General features: G+C 39.9%; 1 protein-coding gene across 3 annotated transcripts in view; it reads left to right on the top strand.

The window, feature by feature from the left end:
• Positions 1-12,256: 12,256 nt before the first annotated feature.
• Positions 12,257-22,715, top strand: part of TMTC4 (transmembrane O-mannosyltransferase targeting cadherins 4) — a 58,855-nt gene continuing 48,396 nt past the window's right edge. For all 3 annotated transcript variants that reach the window (XM_065829707.2, XM_071807050.1, XM_065829706.2), the window contains exons 1-4: positions 12,257-12,381; positions 14,743-14,958; positions 19,794-19,909; positions 22,029-22,245. In XM_065829707.2, the coding sequence (XP_065685779.1) occupies positions 14,797-14,958; positions 19,794-19,909; positions 22,029-22,245 (495 nt within the window). In that variant the 5' untranslated portion in view covers positions 12,257-12,381; positions 14,743-14,796. The remainder of the gene's footprint in view (positions 12,382-14,742; positions 14,959-19,793; positions 19,910-22,028; positions 22,246-22,715) is intronic.

Raw genomic sequence — 22,715 nt, 5'->3', positions numbered from 1 at the left:
CGCATCAGCTGTCACATAGCTTTTGTTTTGGTATTCTAACTCACCAGGATATCCCTTCTGTCTTAGGAACAAGAAACATTTGCTGCCATGTGTGTTCTATTTTTCTGAAGATGTCCATGAACTTTTGTAGTTCTATAATATAGCTATCACTGGGAAATATTTTTGTTGCTGGGGTATCTCAACTGTAGCACCATTTGAACTGTTTAGCATCCCTACAGATACACCAATTATTCCTCTTCTTGCTTCTCTACAGTATGGTTAACTAGGCAAGTCTATTGTCTTAGACTATCACTACAGAGACATTTCTACTATTCATCAAGATTAGCTCTAACATCTACTTAAGGGGAAGAATCTGGTGGCAGATTAACCTGGTTCTGCTGCTAAAAAGATAGTACATACACCGCAGTAAACACAATTTTACCTAACTATGCTCCTTGCCACCATCTTGTGGGTGGCTGGACATTTTGTTTATCCATATAAATTACTGGGTTATCTTTTGGGAGAAATCACAGAAATACTTTGCATATGTGCCATACTTAAACGTACTTGTCAAAAATAGCTTCACCAGTTCAATAATGTATATATCTGTTACATGTTTTCATAACAAGTATACCGTTAAAAGTCAAATATGTCTTTGCTCTGTTTTTAGTTTATCCAAGCTGTCTTTGTAAGCCTCAGTTCACCAGAAGCCCATAGGAATGCATGCACTGTTTTTAGATGGAGCAGGACTTGCCTCAGCTTTGCCTTTTACTTTTATAATGAAATGTATTTGCATATGGAACATATGCCTATGTATTTACAAAGAGAAACCAAGTCACAATTATAGAATCATAGAATCATTTTGGTTGGAAGGGAGAGACCCTCAAGATCATCGAGTCCAACCACATGATGCCTTACTCAGATCTGCTTCTGACCTCAGTCAAGAAAAACTATTCTTTGGCTTTTCATACATTTATGCATAAGTTCCTGTATAGCTCTCCTGGACTTCTACTAAACTGAAGGCTTAACAAGACAGAAGAAAAAATTGATCCAGTCTTAAGAAACACTTACTGTGCAAGTAAGTGTTTTGCTCTGCTGTTCATCCACAATCCTGTTCTCCTGTTACACCAACACAAACTATTTCTACTGCAGATCTTCAGCTGGATCTAGCATTTCAAATCCAAAATCCCAATGAGGTGCGTAATACACATTGAGTTCTGAGAGCCACAAAACTACCACTGTCTTGCAATGAAGAAGCTTCACATCTCTAATGTAAAAATGCCAAAGTCACAAAAACTGCTGTGTGCTATATGTATACATACAACAGAAAAGAATAGCAGTGTGGCCAATGCTCAGAAATAACAATGAAGTTATCAGGAGATGGTTAAAAAGCTGGTCTTATTCCCCTCCAATCAGGTTTCCAGAGAAGATTTTTTGAGCAGTAATTACAGTCACTCACTCCTATATAAAAATATATGTGTTTATATACGTGTGTGCATGTCTGTGCATAAATATGTCTGTGCGCATACATACATTTACATACACTTCATCTGCTACCACCTACTTTACCTATTTAGTAGCTTATTCTGCTGTAAATAACACATCCGAAGTACTGTCCCCGTCTGATAAGCTGTGCCTTCTCCCCTTCTCAGCTTTGTGAAAGCAGTACAGGTGGGGATTACTCTGTTTATGTCATACGTTAATATAGCACTATATCAAGAAAATTATCTGTTTTTTTCAGCCTTATTTTTATATATATAATCTTTGCTGATTTGGGATTTTGCTTGACTGGAAGAACAATAAACCCAACGCAGAAAATAGCAAGCTGAATTCAGAAGCAGGAACGTATTTTTCACGATCAGTTGCTTTTTATTTCCTGTAATCCTGAAAAATAAAATCGAAGAGGTGCTTTCATACAACCCTTGCAACAGTGATCATGTATGAAAAAAAGAAAAAAAAAAAATGTAATTATCACCTTGCTGTAATGCACACTCAAATCAGAGAGGTATTTAACCTCAGGGGATACAAGAATGATGGAAAATCTGCATTTAAATAATATTTTTAAATACTACTTAAATCTCCCGGATTTGAGCACAGATTCCTTATCCATCCTAATTCATACTGATAAAGACTTAATCAAGTATTCCAATTGACCTTGACAGTTGTTCTCCAGTGAGTACACATCATCACCAGCTTAAGTGGCCCTTGGGGACCTCCTATGAGAACCCTTTTCTTGCTAAGATAGAACTTAATTATTACTCGTAACACACACTGTCAAACAATATGAATGAATTCACAGAGATTAGGCTTTCGCATGTTTAAAAATCAATAATATATCATTCACTGCCATTTTTAGCAGGTAAAACAAGGTCTCTTGCTTCCAAAACCTGAAAATCATCAACAACAAAGATGGAGCTGGTGTACACCAGCTAAAGCAGGCAATTTTGATGCTCTAGATCTCCCTTGAATGTAAACTTGTATGACGTGACAGCAGCACACCCTTGGGAAGAGCCACGAGTGCCTAAATGGAGTATTCGTCTGCCTGCGAGATCTAGATTTACCTGCAGAAAGCAGCTCCTCAACTAGTTGGTTTTGTAGGAAACGGTTACTGTTGCTTCTATGTTTAAAGATTTAGAAAAAAACTGATAACAATTATGTTCACATGTGCTTAACTCTTTCCTTTGCTGCTTGTAAGAGAAATGACCATGACCATAATTTTACACTGATAAAAATCAAGGTGAAACTAGGGAGTTTATCACTAATCTTTCATCTTTGAGATGGATGCAATGTTACATGAATGTAGCAAACGTGAATGGTGCCAGACTCACTGCTCAGGAAGCTGAAATCCCCTTTCCAAAACTATGTAGTGTACAACAGCATGGAATGCTGCTGGTTTGACTATATCAGTGCGTTTTGACCCTACACAATCTTAACAAATCCTTTTCCATCTACCTTTCAGAAGCCTAGAGCCTTTTAAAAATTATTCTAGAAATTATTTTTCAAAGTTGTTCGATTTTTTTTATTCCTAAGATGGATAAATACTTAAATCAAATCTTATCAAGTATGAACCTGCTTTACCTTGCTACTTAAAGGATTTGATACAGATTATGATGCACTGTTTCAGAATGAGACTTGGTGAACCTGAATACAAACTAATGGTTCCTGAAGGATATATAAAATCACTGGCATGAGCACAACTGAGTTGCACAAAAAAATGTTTGCTATTATTGCAGTCAACACCTCTTAGTTTGTTGCCACATATTTTGGGGACCATAACTGCATGAAAGCAAATGTTTAAAAATTCATGTTATGGAACTTTCTGGGACAATATAATTAGAATTATTGCCTTGGGTCTTAATCTTTTTCTCTTTATCTTCTACTTTTCCCCTTCTCTCTCATTCTGCTAAATAGAGGTGATATAAATCTTATTCATATTTCAGTGTACCATTTGTTGACTTCCGCCCAGTATTTCAGCCAATGTGAAATGCTAATAAAACACACAAAGGAAATAATATACATTAAAATACATTTTCAGAATATAGAGTTCCAGTATCTACTGCTCCAGAATTTAGAAGTAGTAATACAGCTAAACCTGTCTTATCATTTTGCATCAAACAGTTTTATTGTTCTTATATTAGGCTCTTTATCTGTGTTTATTTCTGTTGTTAGTGAGCACCATGATAATCTTGTAAGAACAGAAAACTTCTCCTTTTGGATTAATTTGCTCCTTCAGAAATGTTCGTTCATCAAAGCTACACAAGTATATTTTCTATATGTCTCTATAGTGTTGTACCAAGTGGTAATTTGGCCAAGTGAGTACAGGATTGCACCCTTGCAACACACCATGCTGTTGGCATTTGAGGTCAGGGACATGGCATTACCAAGGCTTGATCCTGTGTAACACAGTAAACTTGCTCAGAGGCAGCTGATATCCTGAAAATGGTTTCCAAATGGATGGAATTTGGAAAAGGAAGCCTTAAGAGATAATGTGAATGTCTGTAGATACCAGCTAAGGCTACAGTTCTGCCTGGTTCTGGTCTTCCCCACCAAAGTATTGATCTGCTTTTATACAACTACTGGCACTGACATTAACACACCCAAGAGCACCCGGCATTTTTCAGAACTGGGTTCTTCAGTGGATACTGAAAAAACATATAAATGCTCAAAATGCATGTGAGTGGTCAAAGGTTCTTTAAAGCCACAGATATCTTTGTTAAAAATAGCCAGTGCCTGGACTATGGTAGATCATCTCCTAGCATGCATGCCACTGCATCTGTGGAAGAGTTTCTTGAAGTTTCTGACTCATTTGGAAGGGAATAAATACAAAAGTGAGAAGGTAGAGTGAAAGTGTCCTTTCACCAAGATGCTGTCAAGAAATCTCTTATGTCTTTGGAATCTGCCTGAAGGTTTATACAGAAAGTTCAAAGAGACAAACTTGCTGTAAGTTGTCCATATAATTTGCCTCAGGGAGTGGGAATGGGGGGCATTGTTAATATTTTTACTTTCAGCTTGCAGACTGGAGCCATTTCTTCTTTTTGTCTTTTTTTGACATTAATTAACCTTTTTTTTTTTAATGTGCTAAAAAAATATAAGTGAGAACAAAGGCAGTAAGCTTTTTCTTTCTTTTTCTTTGTCAGTAAATCAAACTGAATATTTGCAAGAGATGCTTATTATTAGGCAGGTCTTGATCTGTGATGCACTGAGCCATCTATCTTTTGCTGCGGTTAACAAGAACAACCTGCTATGACTAAACCAACATATGATCCTGTGGGGTATCAACTCTTTCGCAGCCACTGCCTGCATACACATTGCTGCTCTGACATACCCTGGGGTAGATGCAAGCAAGTTCACCCTTCAGTGAAGTTCTTTCTCCCTTTATTATCCTAGTACAGAATCTATCATAGCCCAACAATTCCACAATTGATTTGCTGGCAGCTGAGCCCTGGGGCTTGGAATGTAAATAAGACTCAGAATGAAAGTGATGTGCATTGCAGCAGCCGACATTGAGTGCAGGTACTTCATCAATTGACCTGATTTCTGGAAAATCCACTTGCAACCTTGAAACTTGCTTGCAGTTACAATCTTTGCCATAAAATATTAGTCTCCATGGTAATGAGAAGTGCTTTCCTAACTTGTTTAGGGGAAAAAAAAAAAAAAAAGTGAGGAGATGACAATATCTCCGAGAAAATGAAATTTTCAGTATCATTTCACAGTTGGACAGCTTCCTGCAGACTTGTCAACAGATTAGTAGCATTCTGCCCATTTTATACATGGAAAAACTGAGTAATTAATAGCCCTCAGGCCTTGTTTGCAAAAAGGAGATTTAATGAGCTCTGTAGCAGTATCAGAACAGAAGAGCACATAAATAGTTTGCCTGTGTCCATGCAAAAAAACCTACCACCAATGGAAGGATGGTTCTGCCTTCTATTTACAGAATCTACTAAATAGAATTAAACAAAAGCTGCTCTACTCATTTAAATGTTGCAAAATTGTGGGGCATAAATTATCTATTTGAAATAAGAATTCTGTTTTTTCTATATTTTTCTATAGTATCTATCACAACGAGATGCTGACCCATGGGTTCTAGCTTACCAGAAAAATGAAAAGACAAGAAAAAAATAAAATAAAAGAGCCTAAGTAGGTAACAGAAGAATAAGAAAAATGTGACAGGCTCTGTACAAAGCCAGGTGCTCGACAGACAAAATATTATTCAGACTGGCTTATGAATAAGAGGCTGTTTTAGGACCCACAAGAATTGGTTTCTAAAGCTGGTTGTGAAATCTTTCTGAATAATTTCCTCACAGGAAACAGTCAAATTAACGGACAAAAATCTCCAAGGCTAAGAACCACGGAACTAAAGTCAGGGTGGGGAGAGAGAACCATCTTTTTCCTCCCTAGCTAGAGAATCAGAGAGAACCACAGCATTCAGACAATGGCAGCCTGCCCAGGGAGTCCCTATCAACTCTGTTTTCTGAGGGGACAAAAACCCTTCCAGGAAAAAATCTGGTCAGCTGAAAAACTCAGCCTTGTTTCTCCTGAGATGGAGTTCTCTTGGGTGGGCAGAAGAAGAGGGCAGTTTGTGTGCTATGAAAAAGCTGGGGTTTTACCTTTCCCCTGTCAGCTCAGCAGAAGGTTTTTCAACACCTCAGAATTCCTCATAGCAAGAAAAACACCATGTTATAATCAGCTCTGTTGGATTCTGTTTCTTGTTCTTGCCACTGAATTGCTGTACAATCATGGATAAGCGACTTTATCTCATTATTCCTCAGGTTTTCCACCTCTAAAGCAAGATGCTTTCCTTTGCCAAGCACTCTAGATTTAAAAAAGATAAACTATTCCTTCTTAAATTTCCTATGCAGCCATAATTACTCCTGAGCAAGAAGGGAAAGAAAAATGTTATTTACAAATCACGGCTGGAAATTATCTAAAAGCAGCCACTCTAGCTACACTCCACAGTAACTCATACATCTTAAATTTCTTAGTGGCTTCTTGGGTAGACATTAAAATGCAAGCACCAGTATACAATCTCATGCTTACAGCCACACCTGTCTATGAAACAAAATTATTTTAGAAAGAATAATAACTTGATTTCACAAATACCTGTACCAAAAAAAGTTTAGAATAATTCTTGAATTTTATGGCAGTGTTACTGTCTGATGTCCTGGTCTGCAGTCTGACATTGTCTAATGGCTGCCTGTCTGATCATGCTGCTCACCAGCTTTGCCTCAAACACTCATGCAGTTTTTTGATCTTTCAATACAGATTTTGATTTATGAGTTATCAACTGTGTTCATATGACTCATGCACTATTAGCTTCTCCCTTTTTTCATTATATTACAGAGTGTTTCATTGCATTTATTTCCCCAGAGTTCTCTTACCACTTTAAGGGTTAGCTTCAAAGATCCTTTCTTCCCCCCTACTTTTAAAATATAGGTCTTGGTCATGGTGTTCTTTACATTTGGATGAACTTCAGGATTTCATGGAACCCGTTCTTAGGTAAGTAGGTCTGTGAAAATGGAATAAAAGACAAGGTTAGACACGTAGCTGAAAACATAAAAATAGCCGGAGAGGGAACCTTTATAGAGAAAAGGGTACGGGCTCCAATTCATTGTTTCTTGTACCTCACATCATCATTTTATATTACTCAGAACAAAATTACATCATCTAACTGACTTACCACATTCAGCACTTATATTTCACTTAGACAAATGACTATGTGATTACAAAATGAAAGTTCAGTTTGTTAACATTACGTAATACAAGGAAAGACAAATATTTTTTCTGGTTCTATGACCATGGTTGCAAATGCTTTTCAAGAGAAGCTACTTTAGATGCTGTTGGGTTTTCCAGTAGAATATAACTTCCCTAATCTTCTAACGTATTGTGTAATACAATCTCATATAGTGTACAATAAAGTTGCAATCAACTAACCCTTAAGACAGCAGTCTTTAAAAGTGCCTATTTATATTTATATTTGTATGTGTGTGTGTGTAGACAAAAGACTTTTAAATTGGAGGACAAAAGTAATGAATCACAAGTTGATTCTGACAGCAGAGATGCTTGCACAGCCTTTTGATTAGGACAATACAATTTAAAACTTGGAAATACTCTTAAATCATGTAATGTTAGCACATGCAATCATTCTGACATGTAGTCTTCGATCTTTTCCTCATACAGCTTGAAATAATTTTAGGAAAGAAATTTGAGTACCTTTGAAAATTATTTAAGAGTTCTATTTTCCATTTAAACTTTCTTTTTTATCTTCTGCTTCTTTGTGTCAAGCACAGATAGTTATTTTCATTTCAGTGCCTGGCAAAGAAGAGGTGGAGGGAAAAAACTAATCACAGTTAAAACTTCGTATTTTCTCTAATGTAACAAAAGATAGGCACTTGCACAGAGTGAAGTAATTCAGGTTTAATGCTGAACTTTTAATGAGTTGGCATAACTACATGGGTACTTTCCCTGAAAGGCTTAGGTTGGTTATTGATAAATGGTTCTTTATTTTTCCTATAGAAGCTACAGTGTATCTTGTACTATGTCTAAAGAACTGTAGTGAAGAGTAGTGATGAGGATTCTTATGGTTCAACAACAGTAGAATCTTTGTTATTCACAAGTGTCTGACCTGCTACAACATTTTATATTGACAAGAACACGTCACAACCACCTGTATAGCAGAACATAATTCTCACTTCCAGAATTAACTGCTATTTTAAAAAGATATTTGCTAGCTACCTATCCGGGGGAAGAAGAGTGTGTGATTAAATATATGCTTCAACGTAACTTAATACTGTGAGCCATAATCCTTCAAATCTACCCTAAACATTATACGGAGCAATATGTCCTCAACAGATCTGCTCATTCTCAACCAGTGAGCCAAGACATGACTACAGCAGCAGGGCTGAAGGATCCAACACTTGACTGGAAGCCTGCATTCTAAAGAAAATTAAATTTGTGGGGTCTGCCTGTCAATCCTCTTCTAATAACTTCCATTGCACTTAATCCAGAGTTATCAAAGTACAGGGGCCTCAAGCATGTTCACTTCCTTCATGTTTCATAAAAATCATAATGAGTGTATAAATCACAGCAACCCTACAGACACTTTCAGGGAGTCATCCAGCTCTCACCCATTCCATGTGGTGGTGACTGACCAGAGGAGAAGTCTGGGCAGGCCGTTCTCCAGGGAAGACACTCATAGCTATGATCATATACTGCTCATAGCAGAATAAAGTGACACTGGAACAGGTGGTGAGCCAAAAAGCAAAGTGAGGAATATAGAGGGATCTTAATGAAGGTAACTGGCATGGGTCATAGGGAGGGACTGCAGTTACTAAAGCAAGGTGTAGGAATGAGAAACAAACAAACAAACAAAAAAAACCCAGAAAATAAGGCTCCATCAATTCCACTTCTCTTGTAAAAATCTTGTATAACTTCTGTTTCATTTGTATTTTGTTTTTATGAATTATAGTTGATCAAGATGGTAACTGCAACAAGCATGAGTTTGCCTGTATCTCCATACATACACCTGTACATATACACACACATGGACAAAACACGACATACAAAACAAGCTACCTAAGACTTTCTGCTACTTAAAATGCCTTATAGCAGAATAAATAGTCGATTCACAAGAAAGCGAGTGTCAAAGTACTACTAACAATAGTGGTGCAAATAAGCGTATTATATACTCAAATATTTGCATATATAATGCTTGTGCATGCCTCAAGCATGCAAGTAGTGACCAGCTGATTACCTAAAGTTATGAGTGGCTGTGGTCAGTGGCTACACCCACATTTATAATGGCAAAATCCAGGCCATCGGAAAAAGCAACTGTTTCAAAAACGACTATGGTGAAGACTGATAGTCTTTTCAGGCTTCTGAAACATTTTGGTTGAATCCCTCATTACCATACTCCCTGACATTTTATTCTCGTCTGCAAAGTCACTGCACTACTCGCAGATTCTGATCCCTTGAAATATGATGTCTTTTTGCACGCTCCTTTCTTACAAAAGAAAGATTGGCCTTTTGTGTGGATCTGCAATGGCAGGCTGCTAAAAATAAGGATGCAATAGCCACTTAGGTAGATCAATTTAGCATGATGAGAAAACTACAGAACAAGGGGATATCCACTTCATACACATACTCTCCCAAAAATTGCAGATTAATAAAAAAAAAAATACTGTTGTATTTAGGAACTGTTTTAAATTGAAATGCTGAAATAACCCTCCAAAGAAGCAGACTGGAGATAAATTATGCAACTGTAGCTGATTTGAATCATATTTGAGGGAACAAGGGAACTCTCCAGAACAGGTATTTGCTCTGCAGCTCTTCTCACTAATTAAAACAGAACAGGAGGTCATTGTAAAAGCTGCTATACTATAAAATGCAAAATAATAAAAATCTAAGAAATAGGTTTATTTAAAAATGGAAAATAACAAGAATGAGGGACTTCTGTATGTGTTGTGTAGTTCATGAGGAAATGTTAATCACTATAGTTATATTGACACAAGTGGTGATGAGGTGATTTATAGCAGCTGTGCATCTGGCTGTGTGGATATATATAAATTTGACCAGAACTGATGATATCAGCAGACTTCCACTGAACAAATGAAATTCCAGTTATAAAACATAGATCAAGGATGTGCAGATGTGTAAAAAATGTCAGCAGAGGAGCTACTAAGACGAGTATCTGATGTGAACAGGCCATTAATAGAAATAAATACATCAGCAAATGTGATAAAGTCAAACCCTCTGCAGAACAAAATGTAACTTAGAGATGTGAATGTGATTCAACTGGTTTAAGTCTGTCAATTGGCACAGTTAGTCCGGTGAGGCAAATCTCAACCTTGATTCACAGAACCTTACATATATTTACATATGCTTAAATTAAATTCTTACATATGTGCAAATTTAAGCATGAGCCTAAACTTCATTTACTTCATTGGAATGTATAGAAGACAGAAGATTACATAATAGGCTGCTTTTCCTAACTAGGATTTTTTTTCTGTAAATTGAACTCCTCTCTTCTGAGTTGGGATCCTTCCATTAGTAAACACAAATTATTTAAAATATCTATAAATATCGTGATCTCAGGAAGATTGTTGGATTTGGAAAGATCAGAAAGCTGACAAGGATTTGACTTCATAATACATATTGGGGTAGTTTGGGGGGTATAAGTTGAAACAGTAAGGAAATGTGACAGTCATCAACCAGTACTTCCTCATCATTAACTAATGTGGCAAACCAGCCATTTTTAAGAAGTGATACAAATCTCAATGCTTTGGATTTTAGGAGCAGAGAACCTAGAAAGCATGTTGTTACAGATTATCTCACATTTTATCTTGCATTTGTAAGGCAGTCTGACCAAAAAGTCAAAAAAGAAATGTTTCACATCTGCCATTTTATGAACACAAGGCACAATTTACTGCTTTGCATGTCATGGTCTTTATGTATTTATTTTAGCTCTCATAACAAAGGGACCAGAAGTTTCTGATTGGTGAACAGACCTTTACATGTTTGGTGACAGCTGGTCACCAGCTTTCTACCGCTTTCCAATCCAAAATCACCTCAGATGCTCTGTGGTAGCTGTTGAACAGGCTCAAGTTACAAGACTACCACCTTAAAAGCAAGAGCTTCACATATACTTGAATAATATACCAGCCTGGAAATTGTGCTGGTTCAGCTGCTGCCTCACAAGCAGCTGAGCTGCCCACGTCCTAGCAGCAGATGTTTCAAAGCAGGTGTCAAGCAGACAATTACAGGTGGCCACCAGTAAAGCTCTCCCAAAGTAGCATTTCCACTGGAGAGTTAAAGCCTCAAGGGAGCTATAAAATAACCTTGTTAATTTGACACTTGATAATGCAAACATCTTCAAAAATCCCACTCCAAATTATATGTCTCTGCCTGGCCCACAGCCAGTATTTCTCATCCAATTTCAGTATATCAAGACTTCATTGTTTTTAGGGAAGCTTCTGCCGAACATTTGGTGGTACAGTTCAGCATTCAATCACACTTTCTTACAAGAAAACCGCAACGATGAAGCGCACGAATAAAGTACGCTTGATAGACCCCTTTTTATTCCTTCCTTACGGTATGGGTTCTGCAAAATCCCAGCAGGACCAGGGCCTCAGAAGAAAGACAAGTGCGGGTATCAGGAAGGCGCTCTGCTGAGGTGCCCGAGAGCTCACCCCGCCAGGCAGCCCACAGCGCCCACTCAAGGCGGCGAGCACCATCACCCCCCGCGCCTTTGTAACATGTTTTCTTCGAGGGGATTCTCGGTTCGCCTAAGCCCGTCACGAAGGGAGCCTCGCCGCTGAGGGCGGAGCGGGGGCTCGGGGCACGGGCTCACTCGCTGCTCGGGGCCGGGCGGCCCCCCGCGCGCCCCGGCTCACCCGCCGCTAACGGTCAAACCAACGGTCGCGGCGGCGCGAGAAGGCAGGGCGAACGGACCCCGCCCCTCTTCCCCCGCGGCCGGCCAGGTGCGCGGGACAACGGCCGCCACGCAGGGGCAGCGCCCACCCGCCAGCGGGCGGGAGCACCATAGGAACGGGGCGCAGGCAGGGCCCGGGACCCGGCTTTGTGCGAGGCGTCGGGGCGCGGACTTCGGGGTGGAGGTGTACGACTCGCACCAGCCCCACTGCTACCGCAAGTGATCTCCTCGCTCCGCTTCCTCGGCCCGGCCTGCCGCGCGTCACCGCCACCGCCACCAATGGGCGCGCGGAGCTGCCCCGGGTGGGCGGGGAGAAGGAGGGGTGGGACGGCGAGCAGCCAATGAGCTCTGAGAATGTTTCCCAGAGGCGAAGCCGCCGCGGCCCCTCCCCCGCCGGCCGCTCGGCTGGGCGCTCGCCGGGCGGGAGAGTTTCGCACCCGGGTGGGAGATGCCGCACGGGCTCTTTCTCCTCACAGGTGACGCCGCGCGGGGCTGCACTGGGTGCGGTGGGGAGTTGCCCTGGCCCCGTTCGCTGCCGGGAGCGCTGACGGAACCGGCCCGGACGGACCGGGTGGGGGCGGGTGGGACTGAGGGCCGGGACGGGACGGGACGGGGCGTGATGCCCTACTCGGCGGGGCCGGCGCCGCCGCCAGGACAAAAGGGGAGCAGTGAGTGGAGCAGGGCCGCTGCGAAACTCCTGGTGGGGCTCGCCTTGCCCGCCCCGCAGCGTCGTCCCTGCCTCCCTCCCTTCCTCCTTCCCTTCCTCCTTCCCTCTCTGCCCTCCCGCCGCTGTCCTGCCGGGCGGGCTCCTTCCCCGGGACCGGGCGCTCGGGACGCCCTCAAGTTTGCGGCGCTCCGCACACAGCCCCTGTGACCCTCGGTGCTCGCCGCGGGGTCGGACAGGGGTTCGGGGACAAGCCTCCCCGCGGCGCCGCTTCTTTCCGGCGGGACCCATGGCACCGGAGCCGTGCCCCCCACACCCCCGCCCCGGGTGTGTCCGCAGGGGGTCGGTGGGGGCGGGGCTGCTCTCCGAGGAGTCATCTCGGGCTCTTCTGTCCCTAGGGAGGGCGGTGGCGGTGAGGTGGCGCCCTCCCTGCCGCCGCTTGGCACCGTGTCAGCCGCTCGGCACCGGGAGAGCCCTTGGGGCCACCGCTCGGAGGGGCGGCGGGGGGGTTCGCGTTCCGTCGTGGGTGCTCGGACCGGCTCGGTGGTTAACGCGATGCCCGGGTAAGGGACCTCCCACCGGCCTGACCTGCTCTCCAGCACCGCAAGGGAAGAGCTACCGGCAGATGCACATGAGAGAAATAGAACAAGCGTAATGGGAGAAACTTTCTGGGCAAAACGAATTTTGAATAGCGGGCACTGATGCTGTATCTGGGCGGTTACGAGCAATGCAATACGCTTCCATCTGACTAACAGCCTTGCTTTTAGTTTTTGGTTTTGTCAAACTAAAAGCACAAAAGTGAATTGCTTTGGAAAAAAGGTTTTGCTCTTCAAGTGGCTGATCTGCTTTCCTCTCCTAAGGAGCATCATTCTGAGGTTGCACAGCTCGATGTTACTGACTTTATCTGAATTTGGGAGCACTGTTATATAATCCCAAAAAAGAGAAGGGGCACTGGTGTGACAAGGAGTGCTGTCTGTCCGTGTGCATGTGTGTGTACAGAGATAGGGAATATGTGGAGACTGGAATTCAGCCTTGCAAAAAGAGAGCTACAAAGCAGTTGCCTTAGCAGCTCTGTTCAGCAGTCTGTTCAAGAAGCAGAACGACTATAGCTTCTTCCTAGATTGTACGAAGACATTACATGCAATGATTTAAAAAGCCAATAAATAAGGAAGTGTGAAGCTGGGCATCTGTACGTGCCTATGATTTTTGGGGCTTACAAATAAAAACTTTGTGTTCAGCCCTGCTTTTACTATAGTTTTCCATTTGTAACCTCCTCCCCCTGCCATTTATAGCAGCACTTGATAATAAGACCATTCAACAACACTGTCAGAGTACCACAGAGGCAGAGTAGCTCTCCAGGCAGGGGACTGGCTTTCGAGCATCAGAAGAGACCCTTCCAAGTAAAGGTGGCTCATGGTTAAACCTCCAGCCTCAGTATCTCCACACTGATCTATCACTCAGTGTTGCTGGGTTGTGTGGTCTTTTTCAATTCCCTCAACAATCTCATAAGCCCATGAATACAGGAGTGGAATTTAGCCTGTACTGTGCTTGTGGGGTGCAGAGTGATCTGGTGAACACTACTTGGGTCTTAGTTGTATGTATCTTTTCTCATTGTTTGAGTTGTTGAGATTTAGGGCCTACTCCGTTAACTGCTGTTTGTATATGTCTACCTGTGATGTTTGCATGAATTCCCTGTGGGCTGTGTGTAAGACTAGGTCCTTTAATCTGATTAACAGGAAAGAGCTGAGCTCTTTTTGCTATTGATATTTGTTTTTCACACTCAGAAGGAAATTCTAGTGTTCGTCACTCTTTTAAGAATTTTATATATGTGTCACAGTCTCTGTGATGTGCCTTGTTATGCTTGAAAAGAATAGTAAGAAAGAGAAAAACTGATTTGCTCAAGGTTTTAGAACTTACCTGTGCCAAAGCTTTAGCTTAAAATCTATTTTTTTCTTTATCTCTTTGCTCTGACCGTGAGAAACTGTGCTGTTCTTCCACATCTGAAGTAAAAAATTATGTTTAGATATGTTCCAGTAATTATGAAACACACTGAGAGTGAATTAGTTAGGTTGCATGAAACTTCATTCTTGTCTCCCAAGTCGATTCCCCGTTTTAAAATTCTTTTTTAAGTGAAATGCAACTATAACTGTACATTTGTATGTATTTCTTTCAGATTTGCAACCAACATAATGCTGAAGCTCCCAACTTGGAACAAGCACTTCACAGAATGGCACAAACAGAACCTAATCTGGACCATGACATATCATGGTTGCTCCTTCCATCATACTGGGCAAAAATGGTTGTGGCGTTAATTTCCTTCCTGTGTTTTGCAAACAGCTATGATGGAGATTTTGTCTTTGATGATTCTGAAGCCATCATCAATAATAAGGTTTGTCTCTCTTTTTTCCCTCCATGTACTTTGACAGAGATGGTCATAGGAAAAGAAATCATGAGAACATTTGATCTTAGTAGGCCCAAAATATTCATCCTAATAAAGAGCTTCCTTCTGATATTCTTTTTTTTTTTTTAACTTCACTTCTCTGTTTTGTTTTATTGTTTTGGTTTTTTTTTGAAGTAAGCCTTATTTAAGGTCAACAAACAAGCTGTACAGCAGTGTTCTACCAAAAAGCTAGAAGCATAAGCGTGCTTAACAAAATCTTATTCCTAAAGCTATTAACAACATGACTTGGGTTCTAATGCATAAACAAAAGAGTGAAAATAATTAAACAGGTTTGGTTTTGTTTTTTTCTTCAGAATGTATCCCCTTTCATTCTTTTGCAAGTGAGGTGTTCTGCTTAACAAGTGTTGATGTCTGATCAAGGAGAATGGAGCTCTTTTTGCCATGTCAAGTGGATTTTGTCTGCTTGTCATCTGGGAAAGCATTATCTAGAGTTACAGCAAATTTGGATGTGATGTTTAGTAATGCTCATTCGCAGGGTACCTGTACATCAAAACTGCCTATAGATCTAATTTTATGCTCATTTCCAAGTCAGTGAGAGTATGCTGTAGATGTTTCTAATACCTACTTATTTTAATAAGAGATGTTTTCATTATATTCTCAGGGTGACAGATGAATAAACTTACCTCTGGTTGCAAGGCACATAATGCACCACTAAGCGACTGTAGAGTGCAGGGGTTCTCCAGCTATGGTTTATGCTATGAAAATGTTAACAGAAGCAAGGGAAGCGTCCTTTTCCTCTGTTCCTTTCCCACTTAATATTTCTGTGACAAATGTATTTTTTTTGAAATAGAGGCAGGGTATTCTTGTGCTGTATTTGAAAATGGATTATACATGCAGTGAACAGTCCTTGAAATACTTAGAAATTAACATGTGACTCAAACTAGCTGAAATTCTTCTGACTTTGAGGAGTTGAGTGTCTGCACTTGCTGAGACACTTCGTAGATTCACATGTAGCAGTTAGTGAGCCTGTGCTCATGGGTGAGTCTTGGTGTTACTCAGCAGCTCTTACGCTCTTCTGGAAGGTACTTGTTAAATGTTTGGAAAGAGAAACGCAGAGTAAAAAGAATCACCCACATTTGTTGCTTCTCTTTTCCTGAAGCCATGGGGATACAGGGACAATAATCCAGAGACTCACACTGCTAGAAGAACACAACTCACTTTTTTTTGCATTGCACAAGATTTAGAGGCAACTTGCCACAATGTGGCTTTTAGAATCACACAGAATTAGTGTTTCCTTAGACAAATTCATATTGTGTAAGTCATCATACCTTGAGTTATAAATATATGGGGGAAAACACAGCTGACAAATTGGAAATAAATCTCAAAGCTTCTAAGAGAATACTAGAAACAAATTAAGAACCTACAGTGATTTATTTGTTATTTTTTAAGAAGCATTATATTTTAAATTAGACAGCTCCTGGCAATATTTCGTTCTGCAAAGTTTTATTTGGGGTGCAATTATAATATTTTAACTTCCTGAAAGAACAAGCAAAAGACTTACATTGAAACAAGGTAGTTTTTTTTGCATATGTGCAACGCTTCTAATCTTTATACATTTCTTTTGGTTTTTACTTTCAAATGCTTCAGCTTATCTATGCAACACAACAACCTGCAACAGGATTATAGCTATTGGCAATGCTGAGAAATTCAACCACCTGCTTAAATAGATTAATTTATACCTAGTCTGTATGTTTGAAAAACTGTGAGGCTTATTCTATTTTTTGCATCAAAATTCTCTATTATTCCCTAGAAATTAAATGAGATTTTGGTGACAGTATCATTTTTAACACAAGCGTCATATGAGTATACGGAAATACAAAATCCACAAGAAAAATGCAGAGACAATGAGTTTACCAGTTTAATCACTGTACTAGTATTTTCTTGGGTGCCACACAGTGATCTTCTCGTTAATTTCCTAGCACTCACCACCACCCCAATCTTTCAATTTTTTTTTTTTTTTCTGAAAAATACACTGTTAGTTGGCCCCTATGCCTACCACATCATTGAACATTCTATTATTAGGTTTTATTTGGGTTCAAGGCTGTTTTCCAGAATCTTTCTTGTCATTTTTAGGAGCAATTTAACGGGTACACAGCAGTTACTTTTGTCTTTATTTACTGGCCTGGCAAGACAAACAATTGGATTAGGAGGAGCTTCAGACATAATGCATCATTTCCGTAAGCCTTTATGCAGAAAAACTGACCTTTCTTCAAGTATTGAACTCTTCTGTCTGTAAACTGCTGCTAATCAAATATTTAGAGATTCTTTGGTATCTACTTTCAGTTCTTATAGAGAAAATCATACTTAACTTTTAAACAGCTGTGTCTCCTAGAGCAAATCATTCCTATTTTAGGGTAAGTCCACCGAGTGGGAAAATTAATGTAAATTACTTTCTCTCTCACAGAACTTGGATACAAAAGCAAGATACATGACTGAAGATTTCTAGGTCATATGGAAGTGTAATCTCATCACTAAGTAATTCCATGTATTCAGCTTTTCCTACATTCTTCCTGTGGAAGACAAAAGAAGACTGATTCTACAGGAAAGGGAAATCTAGCCTTGCATATCTCAAATATATCTCCCATCTCAAGTTATTGAAGACCATCAGTGACACAGAAGGCATACTTTTAAAGTTTTAATACTAGAAAAAGTCTCTCATAGTCCCTTTCTTTGGCAAATGTACATAAGGACCTGTGCTGTTGGCTGGGAAAACAATCTGCAGAGTGTAAAGACTTCAATAGGTGTTGGTGTACAACCCAGTCACAACTTGCCCCTGGAAAAGCAGGCCATATTGATTGATGTAGTGGGCTGCTGGCTGAGCACACTCCTGCTCTGAGAGTCAAATTATGACCGTTAGGGTTTGTGTGTACCAGTGAGGAACAGAACATGAATTCAAAATTGCAGTCCTGGGAGAAGAAAGAAATTTGTAGCTATTGTTAAGCAGTAGAAACGTCTGTGAGAGAGTGAAGGGACTTTGCACCTCTGTAATTCTTAAGCCCAATAGGATCCTCTGTGAGTCTGGATTTCTTAAGATTTTCCCTGAGAATGCCTTAATTTACAACTGCAATGTAGAACTTTCAAAGACTACAGTGTTAGCCCTTCTCTCTTTTCTATGTATTGATTACTAAGCTATTAGAGAGTGCTTCATTTCATTTGACAGTGTGCTAGGATTTTTAACCTACTTCTACTTGCTATTTTTTTTTACCATGTTGCCTAATATTGGCCAAACTTGATCAAGTGGTAGAAATAAATCTCATCCTTGATTTTTGGATAGATGGAAGTCAGAATATGTTAACAGAAAAGTGAGGAAAACTGGATTGGTTTAAGTTCAGTTTAGAAGCAGGCAGTGAGTGTGGCCCAGACATCTGGCTGTACCTCGGGACTAGCAGTGTTATGTATTCTCTCCTGCCTTGTTGGCAGGCCACCAGTGTCAGCTAAGGGTGAGACGGAAGGTACTGGAAACCACAGGAGGTGCTTAAGATATTGTAGAGGTAAGTGAGATGGTAGCAGCGTTTGAGAGGAACTGGAGTTAGTAAACCAAAGGAATTGTGATCTGGGAATTTCGTAAGTATATTGAGATGTAGGAGTAGTAAGACAAAGGTCACCAGGCTTTGTAAGACCTTCCACGGTTTTAGCAACCTGGTTTGTTTGCTTACTTGTGTTTGTATTGGCTTGTTAATCTGTTTTAGTTTGTGGGTTTCTTGAACAATTTCAGGGGAGAAACCAAGGGTAGAGTAACCTGTGGTTGACTGCAGGTGTGATACCAACACTCATATGAAAGCTATTCATCACTAGTACTGTTTTGTTCTTAGGTTCTGTCTTAAGTGTATTTAACCTGCACATTTACTGTAGCATAAATTGATATTTAATTGCCCCAGGGAAGCAGGAGAAGGGCCAAGTAGAAGACGAACATGTTAGTTTGAGCTTCCCAGCATGTCCTCAGAGAAGACTGAGCTGGATGTTACCAAGCTCAATTTCTTCAAAAAGGTGGCTTCCTTATTTTTTCCTCTCCCAAGCATATGTTTTCCATTCAATAGTCTAGGATGACTGGATTTTTTCCATTATCAACATGGGAAAGAGTAGACTTTTACTTTGCAGTGGTTTTTTAGTAGTCACCTAGCCCACCACAAATTAAAATAATTAATTACTTTCTGTCTTCTGCTATTGATCTTTTAGAGCAGTATATAGAGATTTTGATTTTTTGTTTCATGTATTAACAATTTTTTTAAAAAAGCTATTTGAATAGCATCCTGTGTGAACTAAGGCTTCAGAAAGAGCTAATTGTTGTTTTCTATCTTTGGTCTCTTTGCTTTCATGCTTTCATTAGTAGTTGTGCTACTGACACTGGTAGAAAAATAGTTGTTTGCAGCAGTTTGTAGCTGGCCTCCTTTCCAAGATAACCTAGACCTAACATCAAAGGCTTTTTACAAAACTATAAGGTAAAGGGTTTTTTTAATGTGTTTCATTTCTCAGCTATTAACCAGATTATCAACTGATGTGAATACTTACAGTTGTACGAAGTTTCATGTAGCTGTGCCTGCTTACAGCATCCAAGCATCCTGGCCTTTACGATGACAGGCATCCAAGATGTGACCTTCATTGCAAACTTGGGTACCTTGTCAAATGTCAGTAGGGAGCCAACAATGCACCTGCTATGTCTATGTTAGCATGAGCTTGTACTAGTTAGAACTTGTTTGTGTTTTAGCTGCTTTGAACAAAACAGAAATGTTAAGAATCTGATAATTTATCATGTTTTCTTTTAGGACCTCAGGGCAGAAACCCCACTTGGTGACCTGTGGCATCATGACTTTTGGGGTAGCAAACTCAGCAGCAATACCAGTCATAAATCATATCGACCACTAACTGTCCTAACATTCAGGTGAGACTTCCTTTTTACTCAAAGTCTGAATTTTTTTACCACATACTGACTCAATTGTTTATAGGGAGGAGGCAACAGAAAAGGAGAGACAAAGTATCTGGAGTGTAGTTGGATACCTTTCCTGAATATGATTTTCCTGTTCACTACCTTAATCTCCAATTGAGTTTTAATTTTCAAATTGTTTCCTTCCCAAAGTATACCTTATTTTGACATTCTGTATTTCAATTACCTTATGGAGATTACATCTTATGCTCTTACATACGTTGGTACTAGGGGCAGTATGGTTCAGTATGTAGGTCACATCATCAAAGAACTAGGAGGTGTACGTTCCCTTCACTTAGCCATGCTGCCACTTATACTACTATTGTAGTTCCTGTTCTCTGCTTTCCAAATGTTTTTTTATAAATAGTGCCGATCTGCTGTGGCCTTTTGCCACTAGGTCACTGAATAGTCTTCCCACCTCTTCCCCCCTGATATTCTAACTTGGAGTGTTTCTGTGAGAATCCTACTGAGGTGTCTTGCTTGTATATATAACTTGCTGGTTTTCTCAAATAACTAAAGGTTTATGAGGATTACTTCAGTAGATACTTAGCTCATCTTTTTTGCATAAAAATTTGAGCAAGCAGTAGGCCACGTAGAAATTTGGCACAGTAATGCTGAGAGTATTTGGTCTTAAGCTTCTTTATTCTCCCCATACAACTCAGTGTTGTGGATGGGGAACTGGCACTGATTCTCTAGTTGTTTCCAGTCTAAACCAGGAACTAGGTGATAGTGGAAGAAGTACCCCCACTCTTAGTCCTCATATTTAAGCAAAAACTTGGACTCTCAAATGCACTATCAATGTTTTAAATACTTAGCACTGTGGGTTTCACTGTCTGTTTGGGTTTCTTCACATTTTCTTCAAGGAAAATATGCAACTGAATAGAATGTGTCAGAGTCTTAAACCTATTAAAGCTTTCAGTGCATTACACAGCACATGCTTTCCTTTCTTCTCAAGGTCTCTGTGATATATTTCATCTGTAGTAACATCTTGGTTAGTTTAAAGAGCAAAGTGGGATGCAGTCAGTACTATATCTGAAAATATAGACGAGCATGTGGAAATGGTCCATAAAATGCTATTTTCACAAGTAAGAGAGCGGTTTTCTTAATTTCCATGAGCTCTGACTTTTATGTGTATCACTTTTATAATAGGTTAGGCTTTTTAAATAGATTTCACTTAAGCCAGATGCAGGCTGACCAGATTAACTCTATAAAATTGTCTATTCAAACTAGGTTTCTGTGTATCTCACTTACTGATAGAAGTATACAGATGATAACAAGATGTTTCTCCCTTTTCTTCTCCTTCTCCATTTTACCACAGAGTTCCTATCTTGAAAAGTGTCTTATATTGAGTTTTCACTTACATTTTGTTCTGGTTCCAATACTTGAATGAAACTTCTCTCTAACCAGTCTCATGAATTGTTACTAAGATGTGCTAACTGACTTCTTTCTGGATTGATACTGGATTGTACCCAAATGGTTTCCATGTTGTCTGTCCAAGTGCTAGGATATTTTTCTGCTAGAATGTTAGTCGAAATCGTAGTCTCAGTGCATATTAGTTTCCTCAATGTGTGGATTTAATTAAAATTATTTCTTCAGGTTGTTTTGGGACATAGTTTCTCTTAAGCCTAAGGATATTCCCCCTGTAGGTTGGGTTGTTTATCCGTGGGACACTCCTGCTTTCCAACATTGAAATTATGTTGCTGATTAAGAGTCAGTTCTAACTAGCCACAGGTGTGATTAAAATAATAGCATTAACATATGTCTTTGGAGAGGATAAATATTATGCTGAATGTGATATCTCATATGAATACCTTTGAGTAAAGATTAGGACATTGTTTCTAGGCTGCTGTGGTGGCTAAGTGCTGGTGGCAATACTGCATGCTGGGGTTTGCAAATACTTCTCAGCCTTTATTTGTTTGTTTGGTTTGGTTTTTGGTTTGGTGTATTTGGGTGGGTGGATTTTGTTTGGTTTTGTGTATGTGTCTAGTATCTTGCTATGGATTTGTTTAGGTTTTCTGGTTGCATATCTCAAACTACTGATGTAATTCCTAGCCTTAATGTTTTTGTTTCTATATAGAATTAATTACCTTTTTGCTGGAGGCTTCTACCCAGTTGGTTTCCATGTCATCAATATAATACTGCATTGTACTATCTCAGTGCTGATGGTTGATGTGTTCTCGATTTTATTGGGTGGACTGCAATTCACTAATAAAGGAAGAAGGCTAAACCTGGCTCCAAAGACATCTCTTCTAGCTGCTTTGCTGTTTGCTGCACATCCAGTGCACACCGAATGTGTAAGTACAGAAAATTAGCTCCAATGATTTATCTCATAGAAGTTCTCACCCACCTTGACTAATTAGTTCTGACATGGCCTTGTAGTCTACACATTGCTTTTATATATTCATAACACTTCTCTTGGCACATGTCTTATGAGAACAATCAAATATTATGGTTAGTACGTCCAAAAGCTTGTAATTCCACAGGGCTGGACCTTATTAGAGAAGATAAATTGAATCATTTAAGTACAATAACTGAAGAAGAATAGTCCTAACCTACAGAATTTCCCTAATTACTGGATTAAGAATTAATTACCAGAAACATTAGCTCATGAGCAGCCAAGGAGAATGGAAGATAAACTGAGTGCAAACGCATGACCAGTTTTTATTTTCACTTTCTTTGATTAAAAAAAAAACAAGGAGATGGAAAATTGGGGCGGGCCATTTTATGAACTCTGCATGTGATTGTGTTAGAATACTGCATCCAG

The sequence above is a fragment of the Patagioenas fasciata genome, chromosome 1, assembly GCF_037038585.1.
Source record: "Patagioenas fasciata isolate bPatFas1 chromosome 1, bPatFas1.hap1, whole genome shotgun sequence".
In the NCBI taxonomy this organism is placed as follows: Eukaryota; Metazoa; Chordata; class Aves; order Columbiformes; family Columbidae; genus Patagioenas; species Patagioenas fasciata.
Note: the sequence above shows the minus strand (reverse complement) of the source record. Positions and strands in the feature narration are given on the sequence as shown.